Consider the following 18,338-nt stretch of genomic DNA (forward strand, 5'->3'; position numbering starts at 1 on the left):
CCCCCCCCCCCCCCCCCCCCCCCCCCCCTTGCGCGATGAAAGGACCTTGGCTTCATTTCGTGCAATGTGTTTCCTTCGTCCCTGTACCAATGTGCATTCCGTCCCCTGAAAAGTCGAAACTGATTGAGTTTGAGGGGGGCTTTGGCCTTGCCAAGGATATACCAAATTTTAAATTGGAATCGAATAACTCTCATCATGGCCCGGCAGCGTAAAAGACGAAAATATGAAAAGGATAGGGCTGTTTCAGAGCAGAAAGAGGGCGCGTCTTATCAGCCTTCAACCGTCTGGCTTGTTCAAGCCAGCATGGAAAATAGGCTTGGGGTAGAAAAAGAAAAATAAGCACCGCGCGTAGACAATAAATACGCAAATGCACCAATGCACCGTACTTTTATGCCCAGCTCCCTTTAAGAACAAAACAAAATAAAACATCAAAGCACACCTTCAAACTTCATTCCCCAAGAATGCCCGTTTGTTACTCAAACAGAAGGGCAGGCACCTACCCGTCGCAGACGGGCAGATGGCACACAAAAGCTTGCACGCACAGAAAATCAAAACACGGCAGCCAGGGGGGGGGAAAGGGATACAATACAAGCAAGCTAGAAGAGAACAAAGCGGAAAAGCGGGGCTGCACAAGGCGCTCATCATGAGACCGCTGGCGCGGGCGGACAGAGCGCCACACGCAGGTCTCCTTGGACAAACGTGGGCAAGCAGTCATGGGCCGATCGCAGCGAGTCGTCAACAATGTGCCGTTCTGCGCCGTGTTGTAGCAGGGCTCGAATGACGGGCTCGTGATGCTCCCGTGCCGCCAGGTGCAGTGCCGTCGCGCCGTGCTTGTTCGCCGCGTTCACGTTGGCCTGATGCCGCAGAAGCGCCATGGCAGCAGCCATGTTGCCCGTAGCAGCGGCGTAGTGCAACGCAGTCCACCCTTGTTGGTCTGTGGCATCGACAACGGTAAAGGGCAAGCGCTGGCCGGCCCGCAACAAGGCGGCCGGGGCATCGGCCTTGCGCGCACGCAGGCGAGATGGTCCCTTGTTGGCCTCGAGAAAAATGTAGTGACGCGTCGAGCGCAGCAGTGGCATGAGGCAGCTTTGCGCCTTGAGTTTCACACAGACCATCAACGGGGTGACGCCGTTTTCGTCGCGCAGGTTCAAATCAGCATCTTGCTGAATCAAAAAATTGACGCCTTCTGCCCAATCTTGGGCACACGCCACGTGAAGTGGTGACTGACCATGCCAGCCCGGTGCGGCGCCATCGACAAAGGCCCCCAGCTCCTCCACCAGCAGGCGCAGCATAGTCAGGTTTGTCGCGGTGCAAGCAAAGTGAGCAGGACATCGGCCCACGTCGTCTGGACGGTTGATGCCCTTGGGGTCCCGAGCGAACAGCTGACGTATGGCTTCCTCCCGGCCCTGCGCGGCTGCCTGAAACCACAAGGCGTGGTCACCGCTGCGATGCCGACTGGTGGCGCGCGCCGCCGGTGACGAAGGGTAGCGCGCGTGGTCTTGACCCTTGCGTTGATCATGGCCGCTACCATCAGTCACGCCACTGGCAATGGAGCGCGTATAGCCGCTGTCAATGCTAAAAATGGACGGTTCGGCGTTGGGCTGAGCACCTGCCAACCAGGGATCAGCATGCAACGGCGATGTCATGCCCATGCTGGATGAAGGAGTGGTGCTTTCCGCGGGCAGGCCAGCTCGTGCCGTGTAGTGCCCCAGAGACGGGCCATCCCCGTTTTCCCGATCAGCAAGGGCGCCCAAAAAGTCTAAATCGTCGCTGTACGGGGAGTTGGCGGTACCCGGCAATGAGACATCCCTGGCGGGGGCTGTGAGGAGTGCCGCGGACGGGCGCAGGCTCTCGCTGTCCGGAAGCACGGGCGGGGAGACGGCGGGGGCTAGGTGCTGCGTCGGCAGATGTGGTGGCGCCATGGAGCGCTTCGTGGGGAGCGATCGGTCCTCAGTCCACGCGTCCGCCGGGACGTGGGAGTCATCGCTCTCGAGCGCCTCATCATAGTCTCGTGGCGGGGGTGTTGGCGGCGCACACGTGTCAATGTCGGTCACCTGATTGTGACGCAGCCGACCATGCATGCCTGGCCGTGCGCGGCTGGAGGTCCGCGAGGCCGACTGCCTTGCGGCTCGACCCTGTGGCTGGGCAGCCAGGTCAATATACTCGGCTGCCCTGTCAGCAGTGTCGTGGTGAATGTGGGGGCGCTTGCTCACGCGATGCACATTGGCCACGACAATGCGAGTGGGGCTATCACCGCTGGCTGAGCCGGCGACAGCGCCATCTTCTTCGGGGGCTGGTGCAAGGCGCTCATGCTGACGGCGCTTGGCTTGACGCACCACCGTGCCAACCAGGATGACGCATACTGCCGCCACGCAGACAAGAGCAATGACGAGGGGCCGTGCCCAAGGAGAGCGCGACTGCGGCTTGGCCACAGACGAGGTATTGTCGAGGCGGCCTGGTTCGGGGGTGACCAGACTCAAGCCCGAGGCCACCGCTCGGGCACCCCAGAGGCCACGCGGCGCGTGCCCCGCAGCAACGGCAGCATTGAGAGCGGCAGCTGCCTGCGCACTCGTGTTCAGACAGGCTGAAGGACCGGAACGTGCGGTGCACCCGGGCGCAAAAGCCAGCTCGAACCAGCGACCGGTCGGCAAGCGGCGGGTGCCCGGTGTTGGCGCCGTGGTGGGAGCGCGTGTCGACGGATTGGCTTCGCCCAGGCTCAAAACGGGACCACGGAGCAGCATGGGTAGCTCAAGCTCAAGCGTCAAGAGGTCGAGGACTGTGGCAACGCCATCCACAAGCAGCTGCACAATGGGCACAAACTCTTGATCGTATCCCACACAGTCACCTCCGTCAAACGCACAAGTAGCAAGCCCACCGCATTCAGAATCGCATCGTCCATCGGCAAAGGTGGCAGCGCAATGTGCGGGGCAGGGCTTTGTCAGGCTCGTGCCAATGGCCACGCAGTCACCGCCGTCAAAAAAGCAAGAGGGGGTATTACAAGCCGAATTGCAGACGCCGTCGGCATAGGACGCGCGACAGGCCGGGCAGGTGCGCCACGGGTCCCAGTCCGAGAGGTTGGCACCAGTGCTGCTGGCTAGGCTATCAAGGCGCGAAAGATTGGTAGAGCCGGCGATGGGAAGAATTTGACCACAGTCCGGACCGGCGTAGCCAGGAAAGCAGACGCAGCCCTCGCTGGTCGGGCCGAAAAGAGGGGAGCCGAGAGGGCTGGTAGTGTTTGAAGAATCTTGCGTGAAGGCCGAGGCATTGCCCTCCGTGGCGAGCCAGTCTTGCTCGCAAAGACCGCCATAACGACAGCGTTGCTCTGACTGACACGCCGTGAGACGGCAATGGCCCGAGGCGACGCAAAATCCAGCGTGCTCTCCCAGTTGGCAGGGTGTGTCCGAATCGCGGGGGCTATCGATCACACATTTTTGCTGCAAACAGGCAGTCAGCTGGTAGCAAGGGTAGAGTGCGCGGCACTCTGCATTCGTGGAGCAGGCCTGTTGTGCCTCGACTGGGACAAGCACGGCCAAGAGGCCCAGAAGGAGGGCCAGCAGATATGCAGGGTGGGGGACAATCATGTTGAACCGTCCGCTGCAATGGGGAACCGGAACACAATGACCAAGGGAGGGCGGCGATGTCAGCCAGAGCTGGGCACCACACTGAGACCGATGAATCGGCTTGCAAACTCAAAGGTTGCAAGAAAACAAGGTCATGGCGCACCTTAGATTCGAACGAAGAGACAAACAACAAGGACTGTGCGGGGATGGACCGACCATTGGCGGGCGGAACCATTGATGTACCGAACCAGACCAGGAGGGCCAGCGTAGCGATCATTTAGTGAAGGGACGCAACGGTACAATCACACCTCCTGGCGTTGATATGTGTGCGCTTGTGTGGCGCGGTCGCCGCACCTGACTTGACCTGAAACGAAAGGAAGGGCGTCAACAAGCGGATGGCACGCCGATTGGGTCTTGAAGAGAGGGCGGCCAACCCCGAAGCAGCGGGCCTGTGCCCGGATTGATGGACACCAAGACCCAGATGGTGCCCTGTTTTTCTGCCGTGGTTGATTCTGTTAAGGCAGGCGCGCACTGACAGCCAGCGTGATGTGCTTGGGTTGGCCCAATGGCGACTTTGGACGCCAACTTGTTCGACCCTTCGCAACAAACACGGTGGGCGACGTGCGATCTGGGGCGGCGCTTGACTGCACACCAAAAAGAAAAACACAGCCCCACTCCCCCCTTCTCTTTGACGCGACTTGTTCAAAGAGAGCCAACCAGGAACCTGCAGTCGTGCGCATAAACAATGGTCACCGGGAAACCAGCTGCAGCATGCAGGCAAGCTGCATACGACTGCCATCGTGCTCGTGGACGGACGCTTGAAGGCGTCGTGCGTCCACCGTCACCGTGCGCTATGCGGTAGTGTGATATAAAGCACACTCATGGCTGAGGGATTTGTCAGATAAAGTTTTCAGAGAGTCGTGGAACTGGCAATGGAGTTTGCAGAGAGGGTGGAGCTGTTGAGATCAGATGTAGCGTCAAATGGGAGGTAAAACAAGAGATGCCACCCATAGAGACTGACCGGGAAGAGGTTTGCGCTGAACCGCCTGCTCGAGCTTATTCTGCTGTTCCTTCTTCCTGTTCCCTGATTTTCAGACCCTTCATTCCATCGAGGCTCGGCCCGGCAGCCGGTACGTGGTTGATGCGCCCGGTTGGTTGTGGCCCTGGTCTTCGAGCAGCGAGACTGGAAATGCTTGCCAAGGAAAGAAGTGGGCAGTGACGGGTGTGGGGTGCAACCGCATCAACCGATGATACTGACCCTTATGCGGCATGATTTGTCTCCCACCACCACCCCCCGAAGGCAGGTCGAGTTTCTCCAGTGCCACTCCCCGCCGCGACCCTGACCGGGCTGGCGCGGTTCTTTACCGTCGCCAGGAGAACGGCCTGTCTCTGCTCGGCGTGTTTGTAACTGGTGCTTGCCCGCACGCTACATGCATCTGCCCTCGCCCAACGCAGTGCCACTCCAGCAACCGGCAACATGAGGTACTACCGCGATCCATGTCGCCTGGATAAAGCAAGAATTCGGCAGACAGGCACCAATCATCTTGTCTCCGCCCTGTGTCCACAGTGAAAAGGCCATCCACAAGACGTCAGCCCACGTTTTTCGCATCGATCCTGCCACAAAGTCAAGCTGGCAGCCCATATCCAAGCGGGCTGTGCCCGTCCACGTCTACCATGATGCTGACAAGAAATTTTCCCGCATCGTGGCCATGGAAGGGAGCTCAGCCTTGATTAATTGCATCCTCAGTGAGGGCATTATCTTCACCAAAACCTCACCCAAATTTGGTCAATGGCGCGATCCACGCGCCAAAGCCGTCTACGGTCTAGGCTTTGCCACTGAAGACGAGATGCAACAGGTTTGTTGCAGCTCCGTTTCTTATCCACGCACGTTGATCGGTGTTGATCCGGCGCCCGTCACCCAACGTTAAATCCCTTTTCACACAAAGCGTGCACTTGAGTTTTCATGCGCTGACACTGTGACGATTGTCCCCCTGAGGCAGTTTGCCGACGCTTTTGATCAAGCCATGCAGCAGGCCGTTGGCGAGTCGACCTTGCGCCAGCGCACTGGCTCCATCAGGTTTCTTCGCCTCGACTGTTGGCAGCAAACTCCATTGCGAATCAAGTACACAACGTCTCATCGCACCTGGCCTGTCCTTCATCATCCCTCCGCAGCTCCGTTCGGTCTTTTCAGGCAACTGCCCCGGTCCAGTCTACGCCGGCATCAACGCCGTCGACCATGAGTCCAACGCCTGCTCCGCCCCAAGCTCCCAGTGAGAGCCCAGCCGCGCCAGCTCCCATCAAAGCGCGCGATACAACCAGTACCGCGGCGGTGGCCTCTGCACCTCAAACGCCAACAGACACCACACCCCCAGACGCAACAGCGAAATCAGATGTACGTGTGTACTCTACAGCCACCTCGGCTGTGCAGCACACAGCGCCTTTGAGTGGACTCTATTGACAGCCTCTTTGGTAAACCCCGTTGCCGCGCAGGCTGCTGCACTCAAATATGAGAATGAGCGGCTACGCAATGCTCTTAAAACCTCAAAAGCCAACGCATCCAAGTGGGAAGAAGAGCTTCGCAACCTTCGCAACACAAACGCACGGCTGACAACAGCCATGCAGGACAGTGCCAAAAATGTCGAGCAGTGGAAGCACCAGGTAGGTCATTGAGCGTGACCTCATCGGACATGGTGCCGCCTTGCACATGCTGATGAGACATCCCATTCGTGCGTGGCGCCTGTACACAGCTGGCTGCTTGGAAGTCAGAGACGGAGAAACTAAAAGCCGATCTCAAAGCCGAAAAGGATCGGGCCTCTGCTCTTGAGGAGCAAGCAGCAGCCTCCACTGGACCAACCCCCGAGCAACAGGTAGGCGCTACACCAAGTGGCTGGCAGACCATGTACCGTGGCCGCGCATTGCGCATTCTTAGTGAGCAGTGCCTTGCTCGCTACCACGTGTGAACCGGCTAGGCGGAACTGGACGAACTGCGACAGGCCCTCGAGGCCAAAACCGAAGCCCATAAACGCGCCGAACAGGAGCGTGAGGAAAGCCACGCTGCCCTGGCGGAGCGCGACGTAACCATCGCTAATCTGGAGCGCAAAGTTCAGGTCTGCTCTCGGCTTGTTCTGTCCTCTGGCACCATCCTGACCCTCTCACGATTCCCTTTGAACCTCACGTCATCGCTTGCTTCATCTCTATTCAATAACCCCTTAGGAGATGGAGGGCTTGGCAGCATTCAAGGAGCATTCGGAAATGCTCCAGCGCGAGATGGTGGCATGGAAACACTCTTTTGCGGAAAAATATGCCGAGCTTGGTGACTTTTTGACCGCCTTTGATGGTCTTTTGCATCAATAGGCATACCCATGGTCTTGCATACGCGCTGCTCCGTTTTACACCTTCTACTCCGCCTTGTGCTACATTTTCGTTTTGTCTTCTTCTTTCTTTGGAAGGTTTCTTGACTAAGAGGGTTTAATTCACAACTTAGTGATAAAATTGATTTACAGGCCATCTCAGACCCCATGAGTCTGCGCCGGAAGGAACACTGCCCACATCTACCACATGGTAAGGGAATGCGTTGTCGCATGATATGGAAGTGATTACTCCAAGTCATGGCTGCCATGAACCGTCGTTTTAAAAGAGTCAGAATAACACACATACACACACACACACACACACACACACACACACACACACACAACGCACTGAGCATGACGCGAGATTGTGACCAATGCACGCAGCCTCAACTTCTACGAGGCACCATCAAGAAGCATGGCGCTGAAGCCACTTTCTTGCTGTACGATGTAGGAGGTCGAGAATCCAGTCACCTGAACAAACACGGAGACGTAGTCGCCCTTCCTCAAGTATACAACACCCACTGGGCTCAAGGTTTGGTACGCGGGATTGACAGTGCCGTATGGAGTACGAACGGACGTCAAGCCAGCGTCCGTGTATGTGTTGTCGGCGCTGGATTTGATTGTGACCAGGGTCTGAGAGGCGGTATTCACTCCATCAACGCGGATGTTGGCAGCCACGTAATAAAAGCCGGAACGGCGAGCCGTAAAGCGTCCGCTGGCGGGGTCAAAAGCACCACCCTTGTTAAAGCAAATGGAAACAGTCGCCGGCGTGACGGTCCAAGCGTTAATTTCTACCGGGTCACTGGTCGTCACTGTCATCGATGAGGACATCAAAGCACTGAAGGCATGACTGGTCTCAAGTCGGGCTACTGTCAAATGCGACTGGGGACTATAAGCAAAGCTGAAGGCATAGCTGTTAAAGCCGTACGGCTGTACACGATCGCCGGCGTTGAGGTAAGCCAAGCCACCGACGTAATTAACCATGTAATCATTTGGAAAGGGCGTGCCTTGGATCATGTGCAGAGGCGTGTTGTGCGTAGGGCTATCGTTGACGACAATGGACAGGCGATGGTAGTGGCTACCGGTTGCGCCAGTGTCGCCGGGTCCATCCAAGCGCACGGTGGCGCTCAAGAGAAACACGCCGCTTTCTTTCACCACGTAGGCCGAGCTTTGCAAGCTACCCCCAAACAAGTAGCGGGTTCGGCTGGTTGCCACGTCTGTGGTCCAACCATTGATCTTGAACCAGCTAGCGCTAGTCGTGATGCTGTAAGACGAGGTCAAAAGGGCATAAACACCCTCAGTGGGGTGCACACGATACGCTGACATGCCCGAGTCCTCATGCACTGTGAAATCGTTGTCGGCCACGGCGGCCATAAAGACGCCCACGCCCGTGCCGGATACCAGCTGAACGATGCCAGCGTTGGAGAAGGTCCACTGCTTGTAGTCGGTAGTACCCCGGACAAGGCTCATTCCGTCGACCGCGGGATCGTTTGCGCCATTGAAACCCATGTTACAGTGCACCCAATTGTCCGATATGTCATCAATCCGAATGTTGTAGGCCAGGAAATAGTGACCGGCGTCGGTTGTGCTGACAGTGGTTCCATCAAAAGTTGTGCCTGCGCGAAGGAACGTGCTGTGCAGACTGGAGACATTCTGGCTAAAGCCCGTCAATGGCACATAGCTTCCTGCCCGGTTTAGCTGATGCAGGGATGTTGCCAGGTCAACGTTGAGGCCCCAGTTGGGAGCGAGGCAGACCGTGTCCGCCGCAGCACTACAAGCCGTCAGCACCTCATCCTCTCCGCAGTCGGTGCATCGCAGGCACAGTGTGTCCGCGGTTGCTGAGCAGGCCCGAGCCTCGTAGAATCCAGCCTCACAGACCGTGCAGGTCTGGCACACGGCGTTGCTATCACTCTTGCACGGCTCAGCCATCCACTCGTTGGCTGCGCATGCGGTTGTGCACGCGTTGCACACACGCTCGCTGCTCACCGTGCATTCGCTGGCAATGTACTCGTTGCTGGCACACGTTGCGCAGCTTGAGCAGACACGGTTCGTCGACGTCGTACATGCCGTCGTCTCGTAGGTGCGCCCAGGCACGCACGTGGTGCAGCGCGCACAGACACGATCCGAGGAAGCCGTGCAGCCGTGCACCTCATAATCGTCTGCAGCGCACGACTCGCAGTTGGTGCAGCTGGGAACGGATCCACCGTAGGAAAAGGATCCGGTACCGCATGCTGAGCACACGCGTGCGGTCCCAGCCCCGACATTGCATGCCGTCGCCTCGTATGTACCGGCCGCGCAGGCAGCACCGCAGTCCGTGCCCAGGCTCGCTTCTGCCGCGCCCAGGCGCGTCGCCAAATCATCCAGCACCAGACGCAGGGCGTTGTTGTCCCCCTCCGGGTTGTTGACAATGTCGTTGAGGAGGTCACGCGCGTCCTCGTCAGCGTATTGGGTAACTGCATCCACCTTGGCATCCAAGGCGTTGCGCACGGCGTTGTTGGCGGGTTCGTTGTTGACCATGGCTGTCATGACCGCCCGGATCTGATCGTCAGTGCGGACGTCCGTGGCATCGGCCTTGGTTGAAGCCAACGACTCCACGACCGTAGCCAGGGTGTTATTGGCTTGCTCGAGGGCGGTGAGGCGCTCCTCAGCTGCAAAAGCACGCTGGCTGTTATCAGCGGCGAGGGTCTCGGCGCCCTGCAGCCGGGTGCGCAGGGCCGAGGCATTGGCCGTGTCTATGAGCATGGCATCCACGGTGGCTGCAAGTTCGGTGACGTTGAGCTTGGCATCGAGCTGGGCCTGCATTCGCTCCTGCATTTGCGCAAAACGCAACGCCCAACGACTCTCCATCGTTGCCTCCAAAGTCGTCAGCAACGCAGCGACTTGCGCCTGGGCAACCATGCAACCAAGCCGCTTTGATGAGCAAGCATGACACCGCTTGGAGTAGAATCCACCATCGCACCAACCTTGGTCAAGAGTTGCGCATCATCGTCGGTGAAGAGATCGGTCTCTGCCTCGGCGGCCCCGCCAATGACCACGCGATTTGTTGCGGGATCGTCCAAAACGATGGCCAGATTTCCATCCACCACAACGATTTCGGCAGCACGAGTGTTCACCACAACCATCACAAACGCCGCAAGGGCCATTCGGTACCACCCCACCAAGCGCCGTCCATCATTGGTTGGCGGTGCCATTTCGACCAACCGCGAGTGGGCGTCGCGGCCTGCTTCACGATGAGAGCGCGGGGAGGCGTGGTGATGAAGAGGCGATATCTCGCACGAAAAGTCAGCAAAACGTTGCGAAAAAGATGAATGGAGTTGTTACGTCATCAAGGTGTGAGGATGCATATGGGCCATCACATTCATAATAGGCGTGGGTACCACAATGTCATTTAAAATTTTGATTTGCCAATCCCCCACGCCCCCCTTCCCTGGTCGAGGGCGTAGAGGCGGGCTGCGGCAGGGCGCAATTTAAACCCCCGACCCTTGACACACCTTTATCCTCATCTTGACACAGCCTTCTGAAATCTGGAATTGATTAGCATAAATTCGAAGCCACACGTCAACAGTTTGCTATGTTCGTATCGACAAGAAAAATTATCTCTGGATCAGATCTGGAGTTTGCAGCTTACAGGGCAACCCACACTGTCAACGCCTCACACTGTCACCTCGCTGCCCGAGGGACTTTTATTGGGGGTGGAGCTAGTACTCCACAGCCGACCAAGAGACGAAAGCATACGCTTGCCAGCGGCACCACGTGGCGTGGATGCCGGCGCGGACGGAGGCGAGGCTCCCACACCATGAGCAGGACCGGAGATGGACGAGCGCCGAGACCAGCTTCCGAAAAACGAGGTTGAGCGGCTACGCTGCAACAAGGCTGCATTGGAGGGACTGCTTCCTAGCGGACCTGGGCTACTGCGCCGCGATGAGAGCTGTGGCGTTGTCCGCGTAGACTTTGTTGGATGTGTGTCCATGTCTGTGGCCAGGACCATGTCAATGACAGGTTTGAGGACAGTCTTCTTGAGATGAATCTCGTTGCGGTAGGTCTCACGCTCACCCAGCGTGCGCAGCAGCAGCTTGTTTCGGGCCGCCACCAGATCCTTGAGGGTTTGCCGTAGCTGGCGCAACTCGGGCACGGACATGTTTGCTGCTGAAGCCGGCGTCACAATCTTGACGCCCACCAAGTGTTGTGTAGAGGCAGCATAGAGTCGGAGGACTTGATTCAACTTGTCTTCCACCCGATTGGTGGCTTCGTCGGCCTGAGCCGACAAGACGGCATCAGCAAGGGGCGGGATAGCATTGGTGAATGGCGCTGGCACGGCCGATACCTCTTCAGGCAGTGCCGTCTCGGGCGCCTCGGTCATCTGCTGGGCCGACCCGGTCACGATCGGGGGATCGACCGAGGGTGTAATGATGCGCTCGCGAATGACTGACGGCGACGGTGAGCGGTCCTCAAATACACTACCATTGGTGTCCGAATTGCTATGAATAGCTGCCGCCACGTGAGCCAATGAATTTGGCACTCCTGGGTTGGCCGTGACCTGGCCTGCGCGCGTGTCAGTGGGTTTGTAAATGGATTGCGCCACCAGTGAACCATTTTGTGAGGCCAAGCGCGTTTCCTGTAGATGTGGCAAGAGCTGCTGCAGCATGGAGACTGTGAGAGCGTCGTTGTCCTTGGTCTCTTCCTTGAGCTGGCTCATGACCAGGTCCTCAATTTCATTGAGGACTGAGCCCTTTGTAATGCCCTCCTCACCAAGCGCCATGCTGGAGAGCGTCATCTTGGCATCCTGCAGCTCCTCGCGCAGATTGATCATTTCAGTGTCGCGCATAGCAATGGCTTCTTGAAGCTCATGCACCTGTTCCTGTAGTGATACCACCTCGTGCTGATGTGACGAGGCTGTGGCGTCCAAGGAACGAAGGCGTTCGTGGCCCTCGCTATGGCGACGCGTGAGCAGCTGATGCTCGTGTGAAAGGGTCACATGAGCATCGCGAAGCTGGTCCAGCTCAACATGCAGCAGGGTGCTCTCCTGACACGTCAGGTTGAGTTGATCTGTGGTGGCACTGAGTTCTTGCTCCATCTGCCGAGCTCGCTCCACAGTCTCTGCGAGTCGCGTCTCGAGCTCTGATATGGTGGCGCGCAGTTCCTGCTCGGTCTGTCCTTGCCGCGTTGATTCCGCTTCGAGATCTTGTAGCTAAAATGTGTACATAATTGTGAGCAACTTGACATTAAAAAAAAAAAAAAAAAGACGCGAGGATGACATCACTTCATACACCGGCCCTCCCACTCTCACAAAAGTCACACTCGGCACCAGGGGCTGAAAGTAGGAGATAAACAGGCACACCTTGTGTTCCAAGCGTTGCGATTCTTGTAGTGCAGTACGAGTTGCCTTTTGCTGAGCAAGCTGATCGTTGAGCTCGCTCTCCATGCGCTGGCATTCCTGCGTCAGGCTCTCATTGACACGGTAAATGCGCTCCAGCTCAGCCCGCGCCCCATTGAGATTGGCGCTGGCTTGGTTCTGCAGGCGCTCAAACTCGCCGAAAGTCAACTGCAAATACACAGAAGACCAACACATCGGATTGCATTGGGCAGGGTGAGGCGTATTGTGCACATTTGACTCTTTCATGTTGAGCCCCGAGTCCACGAGAAGCTTCCAAAGGAAAGACCTGCGTTGATCAAGACCTGCAGAGAGCCGCGCACCTCTTGAAGCTCACGGACTAGGCCCGAGTTGATACCAGACTGCTGCAGCTGACGCAGCAGCTGTTCGAGGCGATCAGTACCACCCTCGACTGACGTCGAATCGCTGGTCACATTGGAGCGCTGGCGCGCACCTCGAAGAGGCGAGGCACGGGGGCTCCTACATGCATGGAACGTCAAAGCATGGCTTGAGCAAGGCGCAGTCATCGAGGCAAGGCACCACAGCACAAAGGCAACGTACTGCTGCTGTTGCTGTTGTTCTGCATGGGCCTGGAGAAAAGGGGCCATGGCAGTTGCAAAGTCTTCTTCAGAAACAACACCGTCACCTGTGGCCGAGGATGCCAGCAATATGCGAGCAGCCCTGAGTGGATCGCAACGGCTCAACAAAGACAGCATTTGATATTGAGCCAAAAGCCCACGATAGAGGATGAGCAGCAAAAGACCCACCATCAACGTCCAGTTGCGCCAGCATGGCAGCAACCTGAGTAGGCTCTTCCATCACGACGCCGTATGCATCCAAAACGTGTTGCAGCTCGATGAGACCAAACTCGCCCAACTCGCTGCAGAAGCTTCGGTACATGTCACGAGGAGACGGCATGAAGATGTCGTCCTCAACTTCGGGGCTCGCCATGGTGATGGCACCTGAGGTAGCGGGTGCCACGGCCCAGGCACAAAGCTAAGTGCACAGTTTGCTCAAATTAGTGCCCGTGCCTTCACGGGGCAACACCAATGGTGTGGTGACAGTCACTGTGGCTTGGAGGGCACATAAAAAGGCCAAGTTGAGCTCGCCACATTTTTTAAACCCCTTGCACTAGCGAGGCTCCCAGCACCAAAGCGGGCTGGGAGAGGGTGAACCCAAAGTGGCGCCGCCTTCCTTGATCCACGGAGCAAACAAGTGGGGACAAAAGGGAGGAGAGATGGTCGTCACACCACGCCTGGCGAAGCAAACAGCCGGTGATTGAGCTTCCTTTCCTGCCGTGTGGTGATCGAACGAGCCTGACGTGAATCTTGATTGGAACGACAAATTCGAGCCGGTAAATAGTTGCTTGGCCGTGTACAGGGTCATGCAGGGCCGCCGTGGGCCTCTCGCCTCTGGCACAACAACAAAGACTGCAAGACCCTCAGACGGCACAGCACAGAGACAGGGAGACACAGAGCGGGACCCACACTCCCAGCCGCGATGGTGAAAGGGAAATGATCATGCACACACGCAACGGTCACAACAGTCAGTCATGTGGTGACGACACACTTCAAAAAACAAACAAAAGGAATACAAAGTGTGTGTGTGAAGAAAAAGAAAAAGTGCGTGACACCCGCCACCGCGACCGTGTGAAGGGCAGCCAGCAAGAGTGTGAGCCGCCTTTTGACGCCCCTCACACACCCCAGCACTGGCAAACGGTTGAGCGTCCCAAACTTCAAGAGGGTTTTGGTCCAAGTTTCGCGACCTTCCCTAAGCAACCGCAGGGCTGGCACGGCAACCGCTCGTGGTGTTGACTAGCAACATCGCGACAGGGGCGAAATTTCAAAGTTTCACGACAAGACCTTTGAGTAGGAAATGCCGGTGCATTGCATGAAACCCTTGAGACTCGACCCCGCTACGTCGCTGCATGTCGCGTTCTCGTCCTTTTGATCCCAGCCAACTAGTCAAACCGTGGCCCCTCCAATAATTACTGTCAAGTACTAACCATAAATATACTGGCAATCCCCGAACTTTTCAATTATGACGCCAATGATCCCGGGGCTACCCTGGCGAGGCACCGTTAGGCAGCCGTCAACAGCGTTTCGATGGCTCGATGCAGATCCCCAGCGCGCTTCCGCAACGCTGCCTCACTCTGCGCACGATCAAAGCCGAGCTCCTGCAGCGTATGCAAGGCTTGCTCGCGCGCCTGCTCCAGGCAAGCAGCGTCGCAAGGGTTGTGAGCGCCGAGAGAGCCCAGTGGTCATTTGAATCGGTGGTTGACTGACAGGAAGGCGTACTGCCACACACCTCGGCAATACAGATATTCATATGCGGTTGAGGCCGAAGTGCTTGCTGGCTCAAGGCAACGCTCTGCTTGATGGCCTCCGCTTCTGCTCGCCAGCAACCCACACACACGTGACCAATGCGCCGTGGTCGCACCAATTACAACTAAACATGGGGGATTAAACGACGGACGTACGCTCCAACGGGGCACCGCGACACGTGGCGCAATTGGGCACTTGGCATTGATTTGAGCCGCACCCTTGCGTTGCCTGCGGGTCCAGAGGGGAAATGTATGAACGATCAGACTTTGAGGCGTGAGGTGTACCTCGAAGCAAGGCACAACAGGGCAAAGCACGAACCTGAGAAAAATAATAGCGAACAAGCAGACCCAGCAAGGCCTTGGCATCGTCCTGGGGTAGGGCTTCCATCTCCAAGCGAGCACAAAGCTAAGGCACCCAAAGGTCAGTTGCAGGCAGGGCTGCGCAAAGAGCAAGGCTGGCGGATTTCCCCGCGTGCCCAGGCTGCGCTCGCAGTTGGACCCATGCCTTACCGTCTGTTGACAAAGCGCACACAAAAGTCCACTGCTGAGGCGTGTATTGTTGCACTGGGCATTGGCGCACTCCATGGACACTGGAGGCGCTGGCTCTGCTATTGTTGTTGGCTTTGGTCTGGGCGCTGGCACAGAGGCAGGGGTTGACGAACCAGCCCCGTAAAACTCATATCCTGCCGCGGCATACCGACGAGCCAGCTCGGCGGCATCCACGGGGGCTGATTGCGCTACGGTGCCCACGCTGCTGCGCGGTTGGTCTGTTGTCGTTGTGGACGCTGGATGCAGCAAACGATGCACGGGAAATTGCTTCAATTGCACGCGTTGTCCGCATACCTCGCACACCTCAGTTCGGGCCCCACACTCGCTCTGAGAGAGAAAGAGCCACCAGACACACCAGGTTCGAACATTGAGCTGAATAGCCAAGCGTTGACCCGGACAGAGAAAATAAAGCATGAACCAAACACACCAACCTCGTGCGCAGTGAGCCCGGCCAAGCGATCGTTGTGGTTGCTCGGAGCAGCCCCGGCTTCGTGATGCAGATAACAGAAGCGGCATATGACGGTCCGTTGGGGGCAGGTCTAATCCGCAAAACATAGTACCGAGACTGCGATGAGGACAACGTCTTGCAAGCGAATGCAGGCATGCGAGTGGACAGCACGTCCAGGTTGGGAAAAATGGGACAGACCTGGCGTCGATGCTCCTGCAGAGCCAATATGTCAAGCCGGGCTCCACATGTGCAAGTCTGGGGAGTGTGAAACACGTCCCTGTGTTTCTGGGCCAAGGCCTCGGTGGGCAAGACCACGACCTGGTCGATGCAATCCTCGCAATGCCGATGCTGCTCCCAGTCTACCTAGACACCGTGTTGGATCGGGCTCAGTGTGAGGCAAGCGTTGCACTATGCGAGCCCAAGTGCGCGCCCAAATTTGCCTTGAAGCTTGCATCACACAAACCTTGCGTACGACGCGATTACAGATGGTACATTTCTTGTTGTGCCGCACGCAGTAGGCCGTGTGCATTGTCAAGCGCGAGGAAGGAACTTGTTCGCCGCAGTTGGGGCAAGCCGTTCGCTCTCCCTGTCCCATAACATGATGATTCAAATGCATTGTGTGAACGTTACAGCGGGACACAGGAGCACGCACCCACACCGGCGTGCAAGGGTAAGGATATTCCAAATGCGAAGAACAAGATGCCAAGACTCACCAGGGGGTCTGGGATCTGAGAGTCTGTCGCAGGCACACCTTGCGCCTCACTCGGCTGGCTTGCAACCTGCCCAGCCGCAGCCGCTGATCCGTACGCATAGATTCCGATATAAAAGGTGGATGAATGCTTGATCGGGGTAGGCACAACCACCCGTGCCAAACCCGGCTGATATTCTGGGCCAACGTCAAGCATCCAATGCAAACAAATGAGCTATGGTGGCCTCGAGCTGCAGATGCTGGAAGAAGAGCAGAATTGAGCCACATGAGGCTGCTTCAACTTGGCAAATCACCCACCGCGGCAAGTAAAGGTAAAGTTGGTACGACTAGGGCGTCTGGTTTCATCAACAGAGGCGACATACACCTCGGCATCCCCGCTCTTAATCTAATAAAAAGTTGAGGCGGTGGAAAAGAAAAGAAGTCCCGCTTGAGCTCTCGCGCGCATCTTCAATCAGATCACGCCACCCTAGCGAACACGGGGACGCGACTATGGACTATGTAGAGGGCATGATGAAATGCATCGGATCTTGCCTGAACAACGACTTGAAACCCTTTGTCCAAAGCCGGCACGTCGACCTTGACAAACGTTGGCTCATTCGCTGTGCAGGACCAAGGAATGCCGTCCACAAAGCCGAATGGGATTTCTCCGCGGTCCTAATGTTGCCAATTGAAGTGTAGTTGAACATCGGAGACACAAGAGCAAAGGATGGTCGATCATGAGGGCCACGCTCTGGAAAGAAAGCCGACCGGGCGAAAGGGTGGCTAAAACGTGTGTACGATTATACACAAGCGTGTGTACGCGTTGGATGCAACTCTGTGCCCCGCGCCAAAGTCAATGGTGGTCCAGCGCTGACTGACGTACTTTGGTGGGACTTTCGGGTGCCTCATTGGTCATGCCAACGAGGTCGACCACCAACTCTTTGTCAACAAACAACAATTGGAGAATGAATAAGTGAATTAAGCAATCGCAGGTGCTACCACCTGCACAACTGGGAGCCGCCGATTGGAGGAACCTTGGATGATGTTGCGCACCTGTGTCCATGAGCTTGCAGGATCGTTCCGGCTCCAACGCAGTGACTTGCAATGCAAAAGGTCGCCCGTTATGAGCAATGACAATTTTGGCACCCTAATGGTTCAAACACCATGAGGCCGCTGCTTCATCACGCCACTGGAGTGTGGGGGCAGAATTCTCCTGGCTCGTCTCGCCTGCACTATCAACGCCGCCCCGAGTATACATGACAGATGTGCACGCACTATGCATTGTTTTTTTTTTTCATTTCCCCAGTTTCCCCTGATGGTAGGAAGGCCTACCTCAGTGAGTGTGCGATACGAGGCGCTGAGAGCGTTCTCCAGGACGGCGCGTGGGTTGGGCAGCTCCAAAAACGCAGGGTCATTGGCCTTGAGCTGTACAGTATCAGCACGTGGCAAAGCCGTGCCCTCCACGACCTCAAAGCGAATACGAGCACCCTCCTTGACCCCCAAAACCTCCATCATCCAGACGGGCAGGTAAAACGTGTCTGGCGGGGCGTCAAAGTGTCCCACTCCAGCCGTCACAGATTTGCTCAGGTCTCCAAAGGCATTGGGGAAGAAGCGAAGATAAAGCGGCTCGCCTGGAGGTGTGAACGACGAGCGGGGTCACGCACCGGCATCAGAAAAGGCACTGGGCAGCAAGTACGGAAGAAACCACGCGACCATTGCAAAGTTGCGGCTGGTGGGGCTGCCACGTCATGCACGTACCCGACTGCATGCGCCCGCTGAGGGGCTCCAGCATTGCGGTGGGCAAGCTAACCAGGTCAGTAAAGTTCCTCTCCCGCTGCTCCGCTGCCGGCACTCGCACCAATCCCCAGTACGTTGGAGCCCGCCCCCTCCCAGCCATTTTGCCGTTTGTCTCTGTGCCAGTCCCTCCCTCCACGTCACAGTGTGCTCCAGTCGTCGACTTGTTGATCAAATGAATGAAGTGTGCTGGCCACTTCAAGCCGAGCTGACAATTCCAAAAAAAAAAAAATCAGCAGAAATTGCGGACAG

The 18,338-nt window shown here is 57.0% G+C and overlaps 5 protein-coding genes across 5 annotated transcripts; 1 reads left to right on the top strand and 4 right to left on the bottom strand.

Annotated features, from left to right (window-relative positions):
• Positions 1–710: 710 nt before the first annotated feature.
• Positions 711–1,229, bottom strand: MONBRDRAFT_2701 (uncharacterized protein; the record flags this gene model as incomplete). The annotated part of the gene is made up of 1 exon (XM_001743339.1): positions 711–1,229. A coding segment is annotated over one exon (519 nt), but the record flags the coding sequence as incomplete, so codon positions are not given.
• A 3,899-nt stretch (positions 1,230–5,128) lies between these two features.
• Positions 5,129–5,488, top strand: MONBRDRAFT_14345 (uncharacterized protein; the record flags this gene model as incomplete). Its single annotated transcript, XM_001743021.1, has 1 exon — positions 5,129–5,488. A coding segment is annotated over one exon (360 nt), but the record flags the coding sequence as incomplete, so codon positions are not given.
• Positions 5,489–7,306: 1,818 nt separating this feature from the next.
• On the bottom strand, positions 7,307–10,104 carry MONBRDRAFT_5805 (uncharacterized protein; the record flags this gene model as incomplete). The annotated part of the gene is made up of 2 exons (XM_001743340.1): positions 7,307–9,799; positions 9,877–10,104. 2 exons carry the CDS (start codon positions 10,102–10,104, stop codon positions 7,307–7,309), a joined length of 2,721 nt encoding a protein of 906 aa, XP_001743392.1.
• Positions 10,105–10,565: 461 nt separating this feature from the next.
• Positions 10,566–13,235, bottom strand: MONBRDRAFT_5806 (uncharacterized protein; the record flags this gene model as incomplete). The annotated part of the gene is made up of 4 exons (XM_001743341.1): positions 10,566–12,101; positions 12,252–12,455; positions 12,608–12,738; positions 13,052–13,235. The coding sequence occupies 4 exons, from the start codon at positions 13,233–13,235 to the stop codon at positions 10,566–10,568; spliced, it is 2,055 nt and encodes a 684-aa protein (XP_001743393.1).
• A 1,129-nt stretch (positions 13,236–14,364) lies between these two features.
• On the bottom strand, positions 14,365–18,189 carry MONBRDRAFT_5807 (uncharacterized protein; the record flags this gene model as incomplete). The annotated part of the gene is made up of 9 exons (XM_001743342.1): positions 14,365–14,490; positions 14,927–15,013; positions 15,118–15,483; positions 15,584–15,859; positions 16,068–16,190; positions 16,318–16,490; positions 16,611–16,698; positions 17,625–17,923; positions 18,051–18,189. The coding sequence occupies 9 exons, from the start codon at positions 18,187–18,189 to the stop codon at positions 14,365–14,367; spliced, it is 1,677 nt and encodes a 558-aa protein (XP_001743394.1).
• Positions 18,190–18,338: the final 149 nt, after the last annotated feature.

This window comes from Monosiga brevicollis, genomic scaffold (assembly GCF_000002865.3).
Source record: "Monosiga brevicollis MX1 MONBRscaffold_3 genomic scaffold, whole genome shotgun sequence".
NCBI lineage: Eukaryota > Choanoflagellata > Craspedida > Salpingoecidae > Monosiga > Monosiga brevicollis.